General features: G+C 46.3%; 2 protein-coding genes across 3 annotated transcripts; one reads left to right on the forward strand and one right to left on the reverse strand.

Moving 5' to 3' along the window:
• The first annotated feature begins 1,404 nt into the window (after positions 1 to 1,404).
• Positions 1,405 to 3,627, forward strand: LOC124687716. Its single transcript, XM_047221468.1, has 2 exons — positions 1,405 to 2,671; positions 2,764 to 3,627. The coding sequence occupies exons 1-2, from the start codon at positions 1,672 to 1,674 to the stop codon at positions 3,237 to 3,239; spliced, it is 1,476 nt and encodes a 491-aa protein (XP_047077424.1). The 5' UTR covers positions 1,405 to 1,671; the 3' UTR covers positions 3,240 to 3,627.
• Positions 3,628 to 8,427: 4,800 nt separating this feature from the next.
• Positions 8,428 to 15,588, reverse strand: LOC124692612 (filament-like plant protein 7). 2 transcript variants are annotated; one of them, XM_047226021.1, is made up of 4 exons: positions 15,343 to 15,588; positions 9,495 to 11,350; positions 9,333 to 9,387; positions 8,428 to 9,153 (listed from the first exon to the last, which is right to left on the reverse strand). In XM_047226021.1, the coding sequence occupies exons 2-4, from the start codon at positions 11,267 to 11,269 to the stop codon at positions 8,689 to 8,691; spliced, it is 2,295 nt and encodes a 764-aa protein (XP_047081977.1). In that variant the 5' UTR covers positions 11,270 to 11,350; positions 15,343 to 15,588; the 3' UTR covers positions 8,428 to 8,688. The 2 variants fall into 2 exon arrangements, with proteins under 2 accessions (XP_047081977.1, XP_047081976.1); XM_047226020.1 differs by having other exon boundaries at positions 9,333 to 9,390.
• Between the last annotated feature and the right edge of the window lie 4,160 nt (positions 15,589 to 19,748).

Raw genomic sequence — 19,748 nt, forward strand, 5'->3', positions numbered from 1 at the left:
GCTGGAATTTCTACTTAAATTGCATTAAACATGTTGCTCTTTTAGGAAATACCATTTAAATAGTTCTGTCCATGCTATTTTTTTATATCTGCCAAATAATCCATGGATACCATAAACATTTTTGTAACCAGATTAAATGTTTCCAACTTGAACATCAAGATCAAACCATAGGAAGAGATCAGGATGAGAGTTTCAAATCCCCACATTCCACGGACATGGAAGATCTGCACCACCAGCATGAGGGCGGCTACTTAGGCAAAACCCATCGATGTCAGAGAAACTACAGAAGGGGAGGGGGATTGAACCTCAAAATCGAATCCATCGAAGATTTCTGGAGATGGCGAGATGGAAGTCATGGCCGGCTGGCCGCTCTGCAGCCTCCCTGTGATCTTCCACCACCAGGAGCGCCTCACCCTATTGAGGACGGGACGAGCCGCGCACAACATCATGGATGCCTGGAGCTCTCCTCACACGCACCTTCTCGGCTGCCTCACCATCATCTGTTAGTGAGAGCTGGGGTGTTGGGCGTACCATCCTGTTCACCCCGTGAGGGAGAGAGAGGTAGTAGAGGGAAGGAGGGAGGTCCAAATACTGATGAGGAGACGAAGCTACAGAGGCGCATGAAGTAGGAAGCCGATACAGTAACGTACGTCCATTAATTGCCGGCAAGAGGCGTACATCAGTGCTTTGCTTCAATGCTGTTTCAATCGCCTGCGCTGCATCACTCTTCACCTCTCTCCATCGACCTTGACCCACGGCGAGAGCTTCTCTAGTACGGACGAGATTTTTTCCTCTCGCCAACAAATCAAAGTGGATCAGATGGTGAGCATCTAGTACCCATGGTCCGTTTTCGGCCCAGTTAACCTGAGAATGCCCAGGTCTACCCGAGGAGTAGCGGCCCAAACACTGTTGGACTGCTTTTGACGGGAGTTACGGTGGAAGCAGGTTTCTACGACGTTTCGGCCGGACGGGGCCATCTCTGGACCGTTCAAGAAAGTTATCGGACGGCTGTAGACGCAAAATCGTTGTGGTGGCTCCTAACTAGGTGAGTTTTACTGTTAACTAATTGCAGCGGTTGATCTAAAAAAAAAGAGCCCAACAAAACAACAAAGCAAACCAGGCCGAAAGTGGGTGAACCGAATCGGGCTGACGTAGTTAAGCTAACTCTCAGTAGACTGAGGGCTATACAGTAGACACTCCCTTGTTACTTGTATGAATCACCATGCAATCAAATGTTGCAAAACTTGAGCGAGTAGCGAAACCATAAACAAATACTCCGTACTTCCGTAGTAAACTGGTGTGGCGCGACGTGTGTAATTTTCCCGTTGCAGATATGCTCTCCGTGCCTCCGTCGATCTGGTCAGACGATCAAAAACAATCTCTCAAACGATCACCAAATGCACACGCCGCTGTCGCGCAATTTAAAAGCCCCCACCTCCAATTCAACTGTTGGCTTGTTTCCTTCTTCCGTTACGTTGAGCCAGTCACGCAGGTGCAGGTTGCAGTCAGCTCTTCTCCTCCTCCCCGCCGGCGACCCTCCACCAAGGGAAACAATCCCCAAGAACTCGCAACCTTCCGCGACACGCACACAACAGAATCGATCCGACCCGAGCCTCGATGTCCATGTCCTCCTCTGCCCGGCTACGGTTGCCCAAGTAGGGCGACGTATATATGGCGCTGTGGCTCACGCTGCTCCTCGGCGTGGCCCTCCCCGTCGCGGCGCTGGTCGCCGCCGGCCTCTACGTGTACCGGCGTCGACGCTTGCCGCGTAACGCGCCGCCGGAGCTGCCGATCGGTGCCGCTGGCGCGGGTGCCTCGGCCAGCCCCGGCGGGCTGGAGAAGCTCAACGCCAAGTACAACGCCAGCAGCGGCCGCGTGGGCGTCCGGTTCCAGCAGCTGCACCATCACCACCACGCCAAGCACCGGTCAGGCGCGCAGCAGCAGCAGCAGCAGCAGGGCCCGTTCCAGTGGGGCGACCACCCGCGGCTGGTGATCGAGGCGGCCGAGAACGGGTGGGCGCAGTTCGTGTTCGCGGTGGCGCCGCCGCGGGCGAGGTCGGCGGCCTCGTCGCCGCTCTGGGGCCTCTGCCCGGTCTGCGACGCCGGGACCAGCGGCGAGCTGGCCGACGCCGCCTGGGACGCCCCCGTGGGGTCGTCCGAGCGGATGCAGGCCGTGCGGCTCAACCCGGCGACCGCGCCCGCCGCCGCCGCGTCCAGCAAGAAGTGGCTGCCCGGCAGCGTCACCAGCCCCCTCCGCAGCGACCAGGACCTGGCGAGCAGCAACGCGCTGAGCGTCGCCAGGATGAGCATGCCGCTGCCGGGCCCTCCCATGGCCGGCACGCCCTTCTCGCAGGACGCATACTTCGAGATCACCATCATCTATCTCAACACGCGGCGTCCGGAGTGGTCCGCGTCGCGGGCGAGCAGGCGTGGGAAGGACGGCTCGGGCGAGAGCGACCGCTCCAAGCTCATCGATTTTGCACCGGCCGACACCACCAGCAACGTGATCAAGGAGACCAGACCCGCGAAAGATGGCCAGGGAGAAAAACAGAGGCATCAGGTCATGTCGCTGGGCCTCGCCGCCGGCTCCGCCACGCCGCCACGGCCGTCGTTGGCCGGAACGTACACGTCTTCCATCGGCTTCCACTCCAACGGCGCGGTCTACCTCGACGGTAATACAAAGCGCGTTATGTTTCAAGAATTCTCGCCGCGATTGTTCCGTGCAAATCATGAACTTAACAGTTCGTTGACCATATTAATTCAGGGATGAAGCTGGTGTACGAGTCGGAGAAGTCGTCGTGGGCGGCGGTGGACAAGGTGGTCGGCCTCGGCTTCGAGCCGGCGAAGCGGAAGGTGTACTTCACGGTGGACGGCCAGCAGGTCCACAAGGTGAGCTGCAACGCCGACGCCTTCTCCAGCCCGCTCTACCCGGTCCTGGCCTCCAGCTTCGACGTCATGGCGCTGGTCAACCTCGGCCAGAACAAGTTCCGGTACGCGCCGGCCAACGCGCGCCGCACGGCCAACCCGTGCTTCGTGCGGTCCGCCTCGCTGGGCAACGACGGCCGGAGCGGGTCCGTGGGGCTCGACTTCGACGACGAAAGCGGCGAGCTCTTCTCCATGGGCCGCGTAGACTCCGGATGGACGGACACCTCGCGGGTTAGCAAGAGCAGGAAGGACAACGGCGGCGCCGGCGCCGGCGACCTCGATCCCGACTCCGACCTCTTCGAGATCCCGCTGTGAGGCCCTGAAACGGACCGCGACGTCAGGTGGCTCGATGGTCAAGCAGGAGAGCTGGCCGCAGTAATGGCCAACGGTGACCTTGTGAGGCTGATGCTGACACGTGCTTAGAAGATAGGACATCGCAGCTGCAGGTTTTTCTTTCCCATGGCGCCATGGCCGGCCGTCGTTGAATCTTCTCGCGGCTGCCATCTAGATGCTGTGAAAAGTGGTTAGATTCCAAGGATTGAAAGCTTGTCTTATGCAACGAGCTCACCATTCGTTCCTTCTTTTCCACTTTCGTCCCTCGTTCCCGAGACTTCTCATATGAGGATGTAAATATTTGTACAATGGAGATAGATTCTGTAACTATTAATCCGAATAAAGAGGAGCTGGACAAGGTCAAGGGAAATGCTTTCAATTGAAAGTTAATAAATTGGACAACACAAAAAAGCAGAATTCAAGTGTCATGAAACAATTTGACAACATTGGTACAACAAAAACCAGTACTACCATAAAATTTCAATCATACTCTGTCAAGAGGCAAAAACCATTTTTCTCACGATAGTTCTAGTTGTTTTTTTAAACTTAGCAAACATCAATAAAACACAATTGTAACGGACTTTCCCCCATCCCTCCTCTCCGCTCGCTACAGTAGCTAGACACGCTTTCGCGAGATCTGGCCCGATCCCTAGCCCCTTCGGCGGCGATGCCGGTCGGAGGTGGCGGAGGAGAGGCGCCAGCCTTAGTTTTCTAGGTTAGGTTTAGTCTCCCGGCGTTTTGTCGGTTAGGTTAGGAGTAGAAGCTCTGGTTCTTGGCTTCTTCCAGAGCGGGCCGAGCGTTGGCGGCTCTCCTCTCTGCTCCGGTGGCCGGAGTCCACGGGGCCCTCCTCGACCGATCTCTTCAACAAGGCTGGTGTCATCTTCTTCAAGCTCTTCCTCACGCCTCTTCTTCCGCTCCTGGCCGGCCTTGGTGGTGAGGGGGAGGGGTCGACGAGGTTGTCAGAGGCTTGATCTGGAGGTGGCAGGGGCTGTTTGCCTCTCCGGTGCTCTGGCACGGCACCGGGTGGCCCGTCGCTGGTGGCCTCCTTCCAGATCCGTGGTGGATCTGGGTTTGGAGCTCATCGGTGGCACATCCCTTTGATAAGGTGCCTAGGAATCATCAGTCGAAGAAGAAGCTGGCCTCTCTGCTCCCTTGGCCGGCCATGGTGGCGGGGGAGGGGCGTGGAGGTAAGCTGAGGTGTGGCTTTCCGACCTGACCGGCCGTAGTGGTGAGGGGGACGGAGACGCAGATCAGTTCTTGCTCTTTCTTTCTTCCTGATGATGTTGTACTCGTCGCTGCTGGTCCCTCTCTCAATTCCTCATACCCCATGGTGGTGGCGTGAGCTCGGGATTGGTGTGCTGGCGGTGATGGTTTCTCTGTGGAGCTCATCTCTGACGTTTCTAAGGCGGCTTCCGTCTTCACGTCGGACTCAACGGCAGTAGGGCTGCCTCTCCGATGTTGCTTGCTCTGGTTGTCGGTGTTCTCCTCGGCTTCATCTCCAAGTGGCTTGTTCCCCGGAGATGCGGCCGCAGACCGTCGCCGGAGCTGGAACTGGAGGAAGAAGACAACGGAGGACTTGATCGCGTGTCGAGTTTTATCTAGGGTCTTCTTTGCTATTTGTCTTGGATCCCTGTGTAATTCTTTGTAATCATAGGGTCTGCTTGTACTCCAGCTTTTAATATAGCAGCTTTGATCGGGTGTGTTTCACCCGGCGACTTGTTCAAAAAAAAAACACAATTGTTTGATCTAGGATTTTTTTTTTAACACATAACCCTTTTTTTTTGTCACAAAACCATAACTATTGGCGTAAACTGCAAAACCCAAATTTCACGATTTAACCCAAAATAAGCCGATACTGCTATAAAATTTCAATCCTAATCTGTCAAGACACAAAAAACGTTTTTCTTGTGAATAGCTCTCAACGATTTTAACTGATCAAACATCAATAAACCAAAAATATTTGGTCTAAGTTTTTTTAAAGAAAAAATCGCAATCCAAGAAAATTTTGTCAGAAAAACTATAACTATTGGCGTAGTTGTCTTACAAAACCTAAATTTATTTTTTAATCAGAAGGCTTTATAGATTAACTGATATAATTACAATCACTCGCAACAGTGTTACTAAGAAAACCTAAATTATAGTTGATCCAGAGGTATCTCCTCCTATCACTACTAGCTATTTAGTACATACACCCACAGATAGTCTGTTTGACACCATTTGTGACACCTATGCCCACAAGTCACGTTAACGTCGCACAAGCAATTTTGTTTGTTTGTTTGTTCGAGACATGACATGACTTGAACCAAACCATTTCCAGATTTTCACAGTTTTTAAACTCATGACTATAATTAGTTTAAATTTTCAAACATTTTGTTTTTATGTTTTAGTAATTTAAACTTCATGCAGTGAGTAAAATACAAAACTTCGAGCTCAACTCTCCCTGCCATTTTCTATAACTTTTGGCCAAAATGTTCAAAATCCAACTTTTTCAAAAGTTTTGAAAATATTTCAGCAACTCAAACTATGGGTAGCGAGTTAACTAGAAAATTTTATTGTCATTTAGCCCAAGCCGATTAAAGTTTTCTTAGTTTTCAAAACTTTTAGTCAAAAACTGATAGTTTAGAAGAAAATCTGGGAAAATACATTCGCTTAATTCGAGCCACTCACTCCACAAGCTAAGGATTTAAATTAATTTTGACCAAAAGTTGAAAATAAAATGAATACTTCTAATACGGAACAAGTCTAGTCTTGTATTTGGAAGGAAATGAAGAGAAACCGATGTCCGAAACTGTGAGAGATGAAGTAGATCTTTCTATTTGGGTTCTACGAAATAATTTACTCTACAAGAATTGCGGTTTTCATTCGTCAGTGGTTTTGTGAAACTTTCAGCCACAGTATTTGTGGTATTGTAATATTCGATCTTTAAACTACGCAACACATTTTAAGGAGTTGATTTATTAGCCAAGACGCATCCATTTATGCATGGTTTTTTTAATGCATTTATCAAACTGAAAAAGAAAAGTGCTTAAGCATCGTCCACTGAATTCTTGTAGCGATAACATGGACACGTCAAGCGCTACTTTGCATTAAAGGCAGGACGGATGGAATGGAATTTGGTGTCTCGAGCGATAATTCCGCCAAGAAAAGAACTTGGAATTTGGCTAAGAGCAAGTACAATAAGGTACACTCAGCTGGCTATAAGAGATAAAATATTATAAGTTTGCTTAGTTGGAGGAGAGAGATTAGGAGAGAGAAGAGGAGTGAGCTATTATCTTGTAGCCAATTCTAAGACGTGCTTCCTGCGCGACTATGTGAGACTAAAAGGTGGCCATGTATTGTAAAAGTACTACATTTTTATAGCTCACTATTGTATATGTTGGCTCTATATTAGCTATAGATGACATGGCACTTGGCTTATAGCTAGCAGCTGGCTATACTATTGGAATTGCTCTAAGCCGCAGCGCAAGCAAGCAGTATCCCACCAAGAACTCGCGATGTTGTGGCGAAAGATCGAACCATGTGGCAGAGGAACCAGCAGCAGTTCCCCTCACCAAAGCAAACGCAACGCAAAGCATCGGAACAATTGTTCAAGTTGTGCCATTTGGCTCCTCCGTTGTGCGTCAGTTCCGAGATAAGTATTCGAAGAGAACAGAAGCGTGGCTAGGAGATAAGATATGCGTTCTTGCGACGCTAGCTAGCTGCCGATTGACGCTATCCAGGAGAGAAAGTACAAGACAGAGAGTACAGCAGAACCCGAGAAGTGACAATCGGCTGCCGTCAGTCTCTTAAAAATCATAAAGCAAGGACGATACTGTAAAAGACAAGCTCTTGCCGTCCCAGGCGTCACCGGAGCTACGTAGAGTAGTTGAGAAACGGTAGACTTAACCGCCATGGCTGAGGTCTTATGGCTGGACGATAACCTAAATATTACGGGTTTCCATCCATGTGTCTCCCCGTCGGCCTTGAGGCGCAGGCGATATAAAGATTGCGACTTCGAAACTGCACGCGGACGCAGTGCGGCCCCTTTTTGTATTCCACGACACCTAACATTCGGTGATCGTCTCTTGCAACAAGTCAGCGTGTGGAATTCGTGGTGTTGTATTCTGTCCATTCAGCCTAGTACTAGACTATAGCCGTCCACTGTAATGTAACCTGGTCGAAATCTTCTAGAATGCGAGATCTGAGGTCTAGGTCAATTAGGTTCCACTTCTTTTGTGACATCAGCTGGCCGGGGTGGTTAATTATGATATGCTGCATGATTAGTATGTATCACCAACGACATGATCTTGGCATTATGTATGCCACTGCTTTAAGTAATGAAAGTCAGAGAATCACCTGCACGTGACAGCGATCCTTCTTGGGGCAGACACCATGCCGCGCCTAAAGAATCTTGAAATGCATTTGCATCCAAATACCGACGCCGACAGTGATATATCTCAACCATGGCTGAAAAGGCTTCTTTATGGGAAAAGTTGTTAAAGAAGCACATTGTTTGTGTTCCCTGACCTGTATAAAAAACAAAATTTGGTGCTAGAGTAAGGCTTTTCAGAAGGGGAATGTTTTGCCTTCTTTACGAGGGCCAAAATAATGTGGAGATATACTCGAATAATTTTTTAACATTTTAAAATGTGTCTATCTTGTAAAGGGAGCATATGCACCTGGAGCCAAAACTGAACTTCCGGGCAAAATGTCGCAAATTTTCTGAGTGAATTAGTGTTGTCACGATATCACAACTAGAGAGCGAATTATAGAGTATACTCTGAAAATAATTATATTTCGTTTGTTAAACATACATTTACATGACAACGGATTCCATAAATGCCCAAATGGAAAACATGTTCATGTCGAACGAAAACGAGTGCACCAGAATTTCTCTCAACACCAGTCTTCAGATTATGCAATGGAACAGCTGGCCTAGGAGCAGGATCCCACAGCTCCGAAGTGCTGGCCGCATGCTAGTGGTGCTTCCTAGCCAGATCGCACACTCACACGAACACAGTCTAGGAGGAGCTTGCTTCCACTCTCTTCCTGAAGATCATCCTGCCCAGTAAACTCGGACCCCGCTTCTTCTTCCTAGGATCAGCAGGAGTCTCATCATGATTCTTTAAGGGGATAAATGTTATCACGATATCACAACTAGTAGAGAGTAAAATATAGAGTACAGTCTGAAAAAAAAAAACACTTCATTAAATAAACATTTACACGACAACGGATTCCATAAATACACAAAGGCGAAACATGTTCATGTTAAACAAAATGATGCACAAATGTGGCAGAATTTTTCTCAACACCGGTCTTCAGAGTTCAGACTCCGCAATGGAACATGTGGCCAAAAAGGATGCAACCTAGGAGCACGAGCGCAGAGCTCCAAAGTGCTGGTCGCATGCTAGTGATATACTAGCCAGTGTGTTCACCACCAGGTCAAAACAGACTAGGAGGAGCTGCCTTCCACTCTCTTCCTGAAGATCATCCTGCCCAGCAAGCTCGGACCCCGCTTCTTCTTCCTAGGATCAGTTGGAGTATCATCACGGCGCAGCTCCAGGATCACTGGCTGAACAACAGCTTGCGCCGATGCCTCGCCGTCGGCGTCAACAACCTGCTCTTGTGCCATGCTCCTTAGTGCTGCAGTGTCAGGATCGCATTGTTCCTTCTTGGTGTGCACTTGTTTTGGCGTGGGAGGGATGGTACCCTCAGCTGTGCTGGTCGCCTCATCAGCAAGGATGCTTCCAAGTGACTGGGGCTTGTAGTCAGCCGAGCTTGGTCTCGGGCTGAACATTGAGATATCTATAATGCCTGAATTTGGGGGAGTCTGGAGAGCATGCAGCTGTTTACTCAGATTTGTGATGGTTTCCTGGCACTCTGCAAGCTTGTGAGCTGCTGCAGATATCTCTGAGTTCTACATGAAACACAAATACGTTAAATTTCATTCCTGATGGAATGATGGTCATAGAGGTGAACACGGAAAATGGTGGAATAAACATATAAATAAAATTAGAAAATTGTGAAATTGTGAAATGGCCACATCAGGTATAGTTGCTATTTACTGTGAAAAAAAGGAGCAACATGCGAACGTACTGTTGGTAGCTGTTTTCCCTCTTGTGCCAAATTTTCTGTTCCATCGTCAGTGGGACTGCTTTACAGAGAATCAATATCATAATTGAGAATAATTGATTTTAGCTATGCAGAAATTGTTACTCGATACATTTTTAAAATATACAGAAAAAAAAGGTTAGTTACCTTTCTATCTTATAGTATGATGACTTCCTCCCTGGTTCCATATCATAATCTTTATGTAGCACTATAGCAAGTTCTTCATTAAGCTGTCTCTCTTCGATATTTTCAGGTAGCTGGCCTGCCAATTGAATTGGTTCTTGATGTGCTTCTGTTTGGATGTCTAGTGCTGCTGCTGATGTTGCACTCTGCATTCCATGTTCACCATTTGTGTTTACTGTACTTGATGACTCGTCTCCATCAGAATTCTTTATGTTATCATCCTTCGGTCCAACTTGGTTTGAAAAGTACTGGCCCGCTATATAGTCTAGTACCAGGCAAACCTCATCAATGAAAATTTCAAGCTTGGCCTTCTCATGGAGAACATCGTGACAGACATGAACCAGGTACTCGAGGCGAGCAATGAATTCAGGCTTGTCATGCAACGACGACAGCCCACATTTTGCAGCATTGTCTTCTACGGAAAAGCGGATCATGGCGTTTATTTTTTCAGCAAGATTGCTCACCATTTTTTCTATCTTGGCCCGGTCATGCAGTTCATCAGAAGTATTTCCTTTGGTATGATCAGGACTCTGGTCCAATGCACGTCTGATTTCCTCAAGAATGATGCCAATGCTTTCTCCACTTGCTTCCTGCTTTCGTTTTACGAGTTCCCAAACATCCTGAACCCAATCAGGATGACCATTTTGATCAGGAAATTTGGTGACACCGCCATTTTGATCAAGAAATTTGTCGTTCTTCTCTGACACAATCGATCCCGAATCCGCCTTGTTCTGTCCGGACGTTTGATGATCACCTGATGCCATCTCCAGCTTCTCAATCTCAGCGAAATCATCAAGCAAGCTCATCTCAGACACGATGACGGATGAAGCTCCATGTCCCTGCTTCCCAGCCCTGAAGTGATCCAGTTCAGAGACCAAAGCAGAGGCCCATGACTCGGTCTTTACATTTGCATCGGTCAGACGCTTGCTCTCCTCAGTCAGCTCCTTCAGCTGCCTCTGCACCGCCGAGAGCTTGCAGGCCTCGTCCGCGAACTTCATCCGTGCGAACTGCAGCTCCGTGTCCCTCGTTGCCAGCACCCGCTTCAGCGCGTTGTTCTCGTCCTCGATCGCGCGCAGCCTGACGGCGTGGCTCTGGTCAGGCAGATCAGGAGCGCGCCGTGACATCGGCGTCACGGATCGCGGCGACATCGGCGGCGTCGCGGAACGCTGCCTCCTCGGGCTGGCACCGGCCCTGGGTGGCTGCTGCTGCTCGACCTCGTCTCTCATCTTTGCCACGGCTGCTGGACCGGGGAGCCGCTTCCGGACCATGGCGCGCAGCCGCTGGCACTCGGCTTCCAGGTGCGCGATCTTCTTCAGGCTCTCCGCGTGCTGCACGCGGGCGGCGTCCACGGACTTGAGGTCATACTCCCGCTCCTGGCTCCTCACCTCCAGCTCCTTCTGCAGCATGCGTGCCTCGTAATGCAGCGATGCGCTCTGCTTCCGCGCTGCCTCGAGCTTCGCCGTCGCGCCGGTGAGCTGCTCGTCCAAGGCTGCCTTGGACTCCCTGAGCTCCCTGGCCAGCTTGTCCTTGGCGTCGATGGCCTTGCAGAAGTTATTATTTTCGGCGGCCAGCTTCTCGGCCTTCTTGTTCGCAACCTCGAGAGCGCGCTGCAGATCCCACACTTTCTTTTGCTGGGAGGATATCTCGCTGGCTGCTTCCAGGATGATTTGCTCCCGCTCCTCTCTCGCAATGAGCAGCTGCTCCATGCAGGATCTCAGAGCATCTTCCATTTCAGCCATTGTTCTTATATGCCTTGAGATGAATCGCCAACAGTTTTTATGAGAGTAACGGTCCTCTTAGCATATATCACTAGTCTCAGCCTGAAAATAAATAGCAGAGTACCACATTGTTTATTTATAACAAGTGAAACTACTCCTACATGTTTAACAGTTAGAATAACTGAATCAATGGATCAAAGAAATTTCGAAAAAAAAAGGATGATTGCAGTTTAGGAGAAGCTCTCTATTTCTACCATTTGGATCGTAGATTGCACCAAAGGAATTTTCATAGGATGGGATTTATTTTTCCTACAAGTTTTGGCAGAAACAAACATGAGAACTAACCTAATGGAAAAATTCATTTGAAAGTACTCAATGCATTGTGTGTCTCTCTTACTCCCCTCTCCCGCTAATATATAAGCACCCAATTTTATTGCGAAGTTTAAAGGTCATCGTTTACATCCGATATTTAAAATACCGTGCTACAAGAAATAGCGGTGGTATCCAAAAATGCTTCTTTTACAATTTTTGGTACACTCTAAGAAATATAGCACATGATTGGATGTAACAAAAAGTGCATTTGTATCATTGAGTCTTCTAAAAAGCCACATGTTTAATTGCTTCTTCTTGTAATAAAAATGCTTCTTCTCCAACTTTTGTATATCTTTTAAATTTCACGTAGGATTCAGTACCGTGCCATGAAATTCTAATACTGATTTTTTAAATTTCTATATTTCATAATCCTACGTTGAAGAACCATTGACTTATTAAACGCATTTGCTATAAGCGCAAAAAGGACCGAATTGCTTGAATCTCCCCTCCACACGATATACCATTATTTTGAATATTTTTCATGTAATTGCTTAGATAATTCGAGTAGCATGTTGATTTATATAACTCCACTTTATTGGGAGATGTTGCTTCCGAGTATATCATTATGGTCTGAATGTTTTATTTTTCGGTGCAAAAAGCTTTAAAGTATCCAACAGACTAATTTATGAGAAAATTGCACTAGCTTTAAAGTATCCAAAACCAAATCAATGCTGAAACGGAAATGAGCTAGGATACCAATTTGGACGTTTGGTTGCTATAGAATCTGCGGTATACTGTAGAAATGAACCACACTCCAATTCCAAAACTTGTTTGGTAGCGCACAGAATACTTGACGGGGAAATCATACAGTACTGGGCTCACCTTCATCGCTATATCTTCCGGCCTGCTTCCATGGCTCCACCTGTGGTACTGCTACACGCCTCCTTTGTCCGCAGCCACAAATCTTGAGCTCGCCGGAGTGGCGCGCATAGATCGATTCTGCGAGGGAGGTCGCTTTGTCCATGGGGAAGAAGAGATAGAGCTGTGATGGTCTGGCGGTGGTGGCGGGGAACCGGTGGCGGCCGGCGGTTGAGAACTGGAATATGTGACGATAAGGAACCGGCGGCGGCGGCCGACAGAGAGAACTGGAGGATGTGGTGGTGGGGATCCGGCGGCGGCGGTCGGCAAGGAACTAGAGGACGCGGCATCGGGGGTCGGTGGCGGTAGTCGACCGGGATCTCCGGGTGGTGGTGGAGGCCGGCGGCGCCGGCGGCGGTCCTACTCGTGCCGTGCGGTCGTGTACACCGCTCGGTGGAAGACAGAAGGGGAGGCAGGCCAAATCCAAGGGCCAGAGCTCGGAAACGAGAATGGTGGGGGTGCACTGCAGTGTAGGCGAATACCGTTTGGAATCGAAAGATGTTTCCAAATTTCAATTTGCCGGCCATCCAAACGCTGGTATGAGCTGAATACCACTTGCATTGCAGGCATAACCTAGCTCCCCCTCTAACCCTAGCGTTGCCTCCACCTCCGCTGCCTTACTAAAGGCCGGTTACGCCTCTTCTCGCCGGCCTCGCCAGTATCGAGAGGATGGGAAAAACTCATCTATACGTGGAGTTTTTAATAGAAGTAGTGATTTCTAAGTATTTGGTAGCCATCTATTTTTGGCATCCGCTTCGGAGATGGCATCATCTACAATAAGTGATCTTCGATTTTTCGTTCGATGGCAAGATCTTTTTCTAGACGTCAATAATGGTGTTGGAAGATTAGAATTTTCTAGGTATGAACCTTCAGATCTTTGTTCGTCAGGTCGATCTTGGATCTTTTTTTATGGTTGTTGCGATGAGATTTGTCCTTGCAATGTTTATCCCGCTTACTACGTCATCGATAAGGGTGATTCGTATTCTCGGCTTCCCACTGTTTGGTTGTTGTTTCCTAGCATACTGGTGTTGGTACTCCTGCCGATATTGATTGATTACTTTAAGTGTTGTGTCTGCGCCTAGCCCTTTGGCATTGCAGCTTAAATTAAAATTATAGAAAAACCTTTGTTGGTATTTTGAGGTTTTTGATTCAGTATATCTACCTTCGGGGGCTTTCATAAAAGTACCAGATTGTGTCATGGAAAAAGAAGAGTTTAAATACCTCGAAGATTTTCTCCTTTCTTAGACATTATTTTGTAATTGCTAGAGATAACTCATACTATATCTCTAGCATGTCATATTTGCTACTACAAATATATATGGCATTGATTGTTAAAAATAATACCACTTATGTTGCTAAATGTGAAAGGTATCAAGAACAGTCACAAGAGTCCAATCATGTGTAAGTTTATGAAGCTGGAGCCACGACTCCCCTGGGGCAAGTTTACCCCCGTTAGACAAAAATCCATAACGGCATGGACAATGGAAGCTGCTTAGACGGGAGTTTAGAAAAAAAATCGAGTCAATTAAAGAAAAACCGGAGGAAGCATATTTTTCAAAGTTCATTGATGGAGTTATTTACGCTTCCTATGCATATGAAATGGCATAACTAAATTATCACAGCAAGTTTGGCGTGCCTCATTATAGGTGGATTTGCATGCTTTTGCGCTTGATAAATACAAATCAACATTTCAAGAATTATTTTTGACAAAAACAGCAGGACTTTGTTGTATATTTTTATTTATTTCATTATAGGTGGATTTGCATGCTTTTGCGCTTGATAAATACAACACAACATTTCAAGAATTATTTTTGACAAAAACAGCAGGACTTGTTGTATATTTTTATTTATTTCTCAACATTGCAATTGCTTGTAGCTTCAGTTTATTTTCTTAAGCGCTGGAAGTCTGTGTCTTTTCACCACATGTTATGCGAGTGTTTTGCTCCCAAGGTGGTAAACTGAAACATATTTTGTATCATAGAAATCACAACATTGTACCAAAATTGATATTCATTTTGTAAGAAAAAAGTGTCCAATTTTACACGTGTAAACTATTAGTAAACTTTAGCACTCAGTTCCCTCTTCCCCCCACCCACACATGTGCCGCACCCTCGTCCCAAATCAAGAAATATATAATATGATACCAACTATATGCCACATCAATACCACACATGTTAGAAAAGCCTTTTGGTACCATAAACATCGCCGACATTAGTGCACAATTTCTACATTTGTGTGTGTGTGTGCGTGTGTGTTCATATTCAATATTTTGGGTTCATTTTTGTTGTATTGTTCGGAAAGAGAAAAAATGATGTCAATCTATTATGTATGTACTTTAGAATATCAAAAGATGGGTGCACTCAAGCAGAGCACCATGATTTAAAAGAAGTACTAACATAATTACGTTTGTTTTTGCGTGATCTTTTCAACACTATCCCGATTGGATATGATTTGATGTCATTTTTGTATACTGCATTTTACACTCATTTCAATTGTAGTATAATATAAGAAACTTATTGTTGATGGGAGGAAGTACTATTTTGTACTGACTGTTTTTTTTTACATATGTTGTCGACTGTACCAAAAATATGTTCAGATATTGGAAAAACCATATATCCTCTGTGTGTCTTCATCGATCATATATTTTGTTCATTACAGTTACTACATATCAGTGAAAAAAAAGGAAAGGTATAAATCGCGGATTGTATCACCTAGAGTTAATAGTGGGGAGCTAGAAAAAACAATGAAGTCACAGAATTCAAGGACGAACAAGGTAGCAGAAAAATTGCCGGAAGATCAATACAACCAGAGGTAATAGATATTCAGTTCTTTAAAAAAGAGGTGGCAGATATTCCAGCACCAACCTGGATAAGCAGCTTATGGCACTACACCACAGGTGTTCATTGCTCCTCTCTGTAAACAGAACAGCATTTTGCTGGCATGCAGAACAGGAAGACGGAGATAACCAGGTAGCACGATCGATCTCGCTCACCCGCGGCTCTATCTCCAAGCCATGATTTTGTTGGCAATAAGGTGGAGCTGCAGGGAGTTTGGTCGGCGCGTTGAGGCGTCAGAGCGATTGGGGGAAAGAGCGAGTGGCTCTTTCAGCGAGGCGATGGATCGAGCGGAAGAAGGCATGGTGTCGATCTCAAACCCAAATCCTCCCAACTCAAGCGGTTGGGCTGTTAAGTTCTGTCCCGCCGCACGACCCCACCGGAAAGGAAGTATGTGCTTCTTCCGGAGCTTTATTTTCCCTGATACCTCTGTTCTTTGGCTATACTATGAGTAGTAGTACATTCTTGTTGCGGCCTACAACATGACGAGCAATCTGAACTACCTATCCCAATAGCATATTGGCTAGTTCTTTTCATGGCGGATCAAACGTGGAATGCACCTCGTGGATGCTAGGCTGATTGACACAATTTGGTCAAAAGATGCTGTCAGCTTTCGATGTTTAAGAAGAAATCACTGAACCGTACGTACATGGCGTAAGCTATTAGACTGTCAAGAAAGCAAGAAAACTCATAAATCAAGTGTGGGGCACAACGTTCTTTCCAGGAATTAGGTAAGCACATCATATGGACTAGTAAATTGCACCGTAAAAGAACTCTATATATAAATCTACAAACAAAGACAAAAGGTCATGTGTTCGGTATGATGGTACGGAAAGGCAGCCAGAATATGTATAAACCGATCAAGTCCTGTACCCCGTACTATGTTTATAACCACCAACTAACTGTTTGATCATCACTGCTACAATGTTTGTTTGATGCTTGGATGTGGACATTAACATATGCAAAAGATCCTGAAAAAATAAGTACTCTCTCTGGTTCATAAAAGATGTAGTTGCTTTAGTTCATTTTTTGACCAACTAACTGTTTGATCATCACTGGTACAATCTTTGTTTGATGCTTGGATGTGGACATTAACATATGCAAAAGACCCTGAAAAAAAATAAGTACTCCATCCAATCCATAAAAAGTGTTGTGGTTTTAGTTCATTTTTTTAGTCAAAAATAAATTAAGCCTACGACACTTTTTATGGATCGGAATGAGTAATAAAGATTAAATTGTTCTGCATTTATCATCCCATTGGAGGATCGCATCCATCTGCGGGTTAGGATGTAACATCTTGGATCGAAGATAAGCACAATTTTTCTTTTCAGGGAAAGCCAGAAAAGATTAGCATAATGTTGCTACTGTGTGTAGTGCAGAGTGGATGGTGGGTCTTGTGAAGTAATCTCCGCACCAAACCTATCTTGAGCTAGCTCGCTTCAGAAAGCAAAATACGAACCTGTCGTCAGTATCGGTAGTGGATGCAATTAGCTGATCTTTCATTCAGTGTCAAAGCACAGCCAGAATATGTATAAACCGACCAAGTCATGTACTATGTTCATAAGCACCGACTAACTGTATTATCATCACCGCTACAATCTTTGTTTGATGCTTGGATGTGGACCTTAACATATGCAAAAGATCCTGAAAAATGAAGTAAAGATCAAATTGTTCTGCATTTATCATCCAATGGAGGTTGCATCGATCTGTGAGAAAAGGATGTAACATCTTTGATGGAAGATAAGCATATTTTTTTCTTTCGAGGGAAAACAAAGCATAATGTTACTACTCCGTGTAGTGCAGAGTGGATGGTGGGTCTGGTGAAGTAAGCTCCGCACCAAACGTCTCGAGCTCGTTTCAGAAAAAAATCATAGTTTTAAATAGCCGTTTATAGCCTAGTTATAGCCTAGCTATAGTCTTTCGAAAAGGTGCGCCTAGTGAATTAGCCCGCTAAAGGATCGCAATATAGCCCTGCTATTTAAAATTTTGGAAAAATACGAACCTGTTGTCAGTCTAGGTAATAGATGCAATCAGCTGATCTTTCATTCAGTGGCACAACACAGTGGCTGATGAGCGATTGCAATCGAGTTATACTCCGTATTGCCCTAGGGAGGCCCTACCGAGGTAGTAAGCTGTGAGGTGCTTTGCACGTGAAAGATAGTGAGGAGCTAGAATATAACCAGCGCATGCTCCATTAGTTCAGATGTGCACATTTTTGGGAAGAAAGCGGCAGGTGGGGCTATGAGCCGGTGAACAGCTTCTATCACGGCTACCGAGTTATGCTGTATTTTGTCCACAAGAAAAGATCTGCCATGTACTCTGGTGGTTCATGTCATGTGGTTGCCCTGCCAGACAGCTCACGCTTCCTCTGAGATTGTAATGTGAAGAAGGTGATTGGCTTAACTTCAAGAGTCACGGCTCAGTTGTCATCAGCTTGCGCTTCCAAATTGAGTTGATGCCTAATCTTAAGCTCTGCAGACAGATCTATATATGCTACCAAAGCTCGTATTTCTCTGTGGAGTTGTCATTGAAACTGCGGCACAACCTGTTTGAAGTCCAAACTTGCGCTGGCTGGTTGCAGCGTGTTAATTTGAAGTCCAAACTTGCGCTGGCTGGTTGCAGCGTATATCGCAGCGTATTTGACGGTACTCCGGTGAAGGGTAAGTCACAGAGGGGAGAGAGAGGGGGGGGGGGGGGTCATTAGGCGAGGAGTCACCGGAACGGGGACACACGAGTTACCTAGCGTCGAAAACCTCACGACGGCGACGAGGTCCTACGCTTGTCTGAAATTATCAATCAACAAGTGCGCGATTACAACAAGTTGAGTTGTATCTCTTGAACTCATAGGATCCGGCTTATAAAGACGGCCGTATCTGGGGTTACAATTGTAGAGATCCAATCAGATACAACTAGGTCTAAGCTACGCTAAATTATCTTGCCATGCACTTGATCCGACCGATCTTTATCATGGGCCAGATCCGACTACTTCTATCCGTGCTGGAATCCTCCACCTTGGTTTTTCGGCAACTCGGTCATCCGGATGGGTCATTGGCCTCACCATCATCTGTGGACCACCCGGACCTGCTGGAATCGAGATCGTGTTGTGGTATATCTAGTTATCATATCCACAACATGGCGTGTGGTGAAACATTGTTATCTAAGGTGGGTTTTTTTTAAAACAATGTGTTATAAAATATATATTTTCTATGTGATGGAAACATTATTTTTTAAGAATGAGGTAGGGAAGCCCTTTTTAAAAATAACAAGAACTCAACTCTAGGTACTAAGAACTTAAAATGGGTGAGTAGGTTATATATACATCCACTTTCTTAATCGAGCAAGCTCTTCTTGTGATGGAAACGATTATGAAAACTCATCTTGTGAAATTGAACTATATTGCATGTAGGGCATTTTCCTAAATGAAAAGAGAGATGTTGCCAAATTTTGGTTAGAATTTGAAAGATCGAATGGCTATGGTGTATGAGACATATGTATGTGTTTCAGTTAGGTTCGTAGTGCGAATCTATGAAGACAAGCCTAGCGCCGGTGAGGCGTACTTACACATGATGAGTACGTGCCTATGTGCACACGACCTACCACAATGTTCTTAGTTGCGCTTGCACCCATAAATGTATTAGTTCGCCAGGACACTACCTTCTGCTGCCCTATGCCAGGGTTTCAATCTTCTCCTCGGTTCCACGACTATTCCTTTTAAACCGGGCATCACCTCTATCTACATGGTTACATCCGTTCCTACCTTGTCATTTCATCGTTACCATTTATCCTAGTACTATTGTGATCTCTTTCTTTTCTCAAAAAAGAGACTAATCCTAGCCTCTGCATCATTGATGAGGTAATGAAAGAGGGACGCTTCATGGATTGACCGATGACGACACTTGTGTCCTCTGTGACCAAGAATATGAATACATCTTGCACCTATTAATGCAATGTTCTTTCTTCCAACTGATCTGGCATGATGTGTCCAGATCATCATCCTCATGTGTATGCCAACGACAGATGAAGACTTTAAAACTTAGTTTGATGCCACATCTTCCAATGCAGAACCCTCGCTTCAAAAAAACATCAAATCTAACGTTCCACTAACTATTTGGAGGACCTGGAGATCGCGCAACAATATCATCTTCCGAAACATCAAATTTAGCCGGCAAGATTTTGCGCAAAACATCCTCGCCGAAGCCAGGCTTTTGGATGCTCGTGGGTGCCACAACACTTGGTCGGTTGCCTCTCCACGCTCGGCCTCCTGTTGATGATGTTCACTAAGCCTTAAAGATTAACAAATGTTAGCCTTCCATTGTTTTCTTTTTGGTTTCTCTTCTTTTAGCCTCTCCCTTCCCAACCTCTCCTCTCCCCAACCTCTCCTCTCCCGACCCCTCCCCAACCCTAGCCACCGCCGCCGCCGCCACCGGTAGCGCCGC

This window comes from Lolium rigidum, chromosome 2 (assembly GCF_022539505.1).
Source record: "Lolium rigidum isolate FL_2022 chromosome 2, APGP_CSIRO_Lrig_0.1, whole genome shotgun sequence".
Lineage (NCBI taxonomy): Eukaryota > Viridiplantae > Streptophyta > Magnoliopsida > Poales > Poaceae > Lolium > Lolium rigidum.

Coding starts and splice junctions, on each gene's coding strand:
- LOC124687716 (XM_047221468.1), top strand. CDS start 1,672: ATGGCGCTGTGGCTCACGCTGCTCCTCGGCGTGGCCCTCCCCGTCGCG. Junction 2,672..2,763: donor CGGCGCGGTCTACCTCGACG/GTAATACAAAGC, acceptor ATATTAATTCAG/GGATGAAGCTGGTGTACGAG.
- LOC124692612 (XM_047226020.1), bottom strand. CDS start 11,269: ATGGCTGAAATGGAAGATGCTCTGAGATCCTGCATGGAGCAGCTGCTC. Junction 9,391..9,494: donor TCATACTATAAGATAGAAAG/GTAACTAACCTT, acceptor TTCTCTGTAAAG/CAGTCCCACTGACGATGGAA. Junction 9,154..9,332: donor AGGGAAAACAGCTACCAACA/GTACGTTCGCAT, acceptor TGTTTCATGTAG/AACTCAGAGATATCTGCAGC.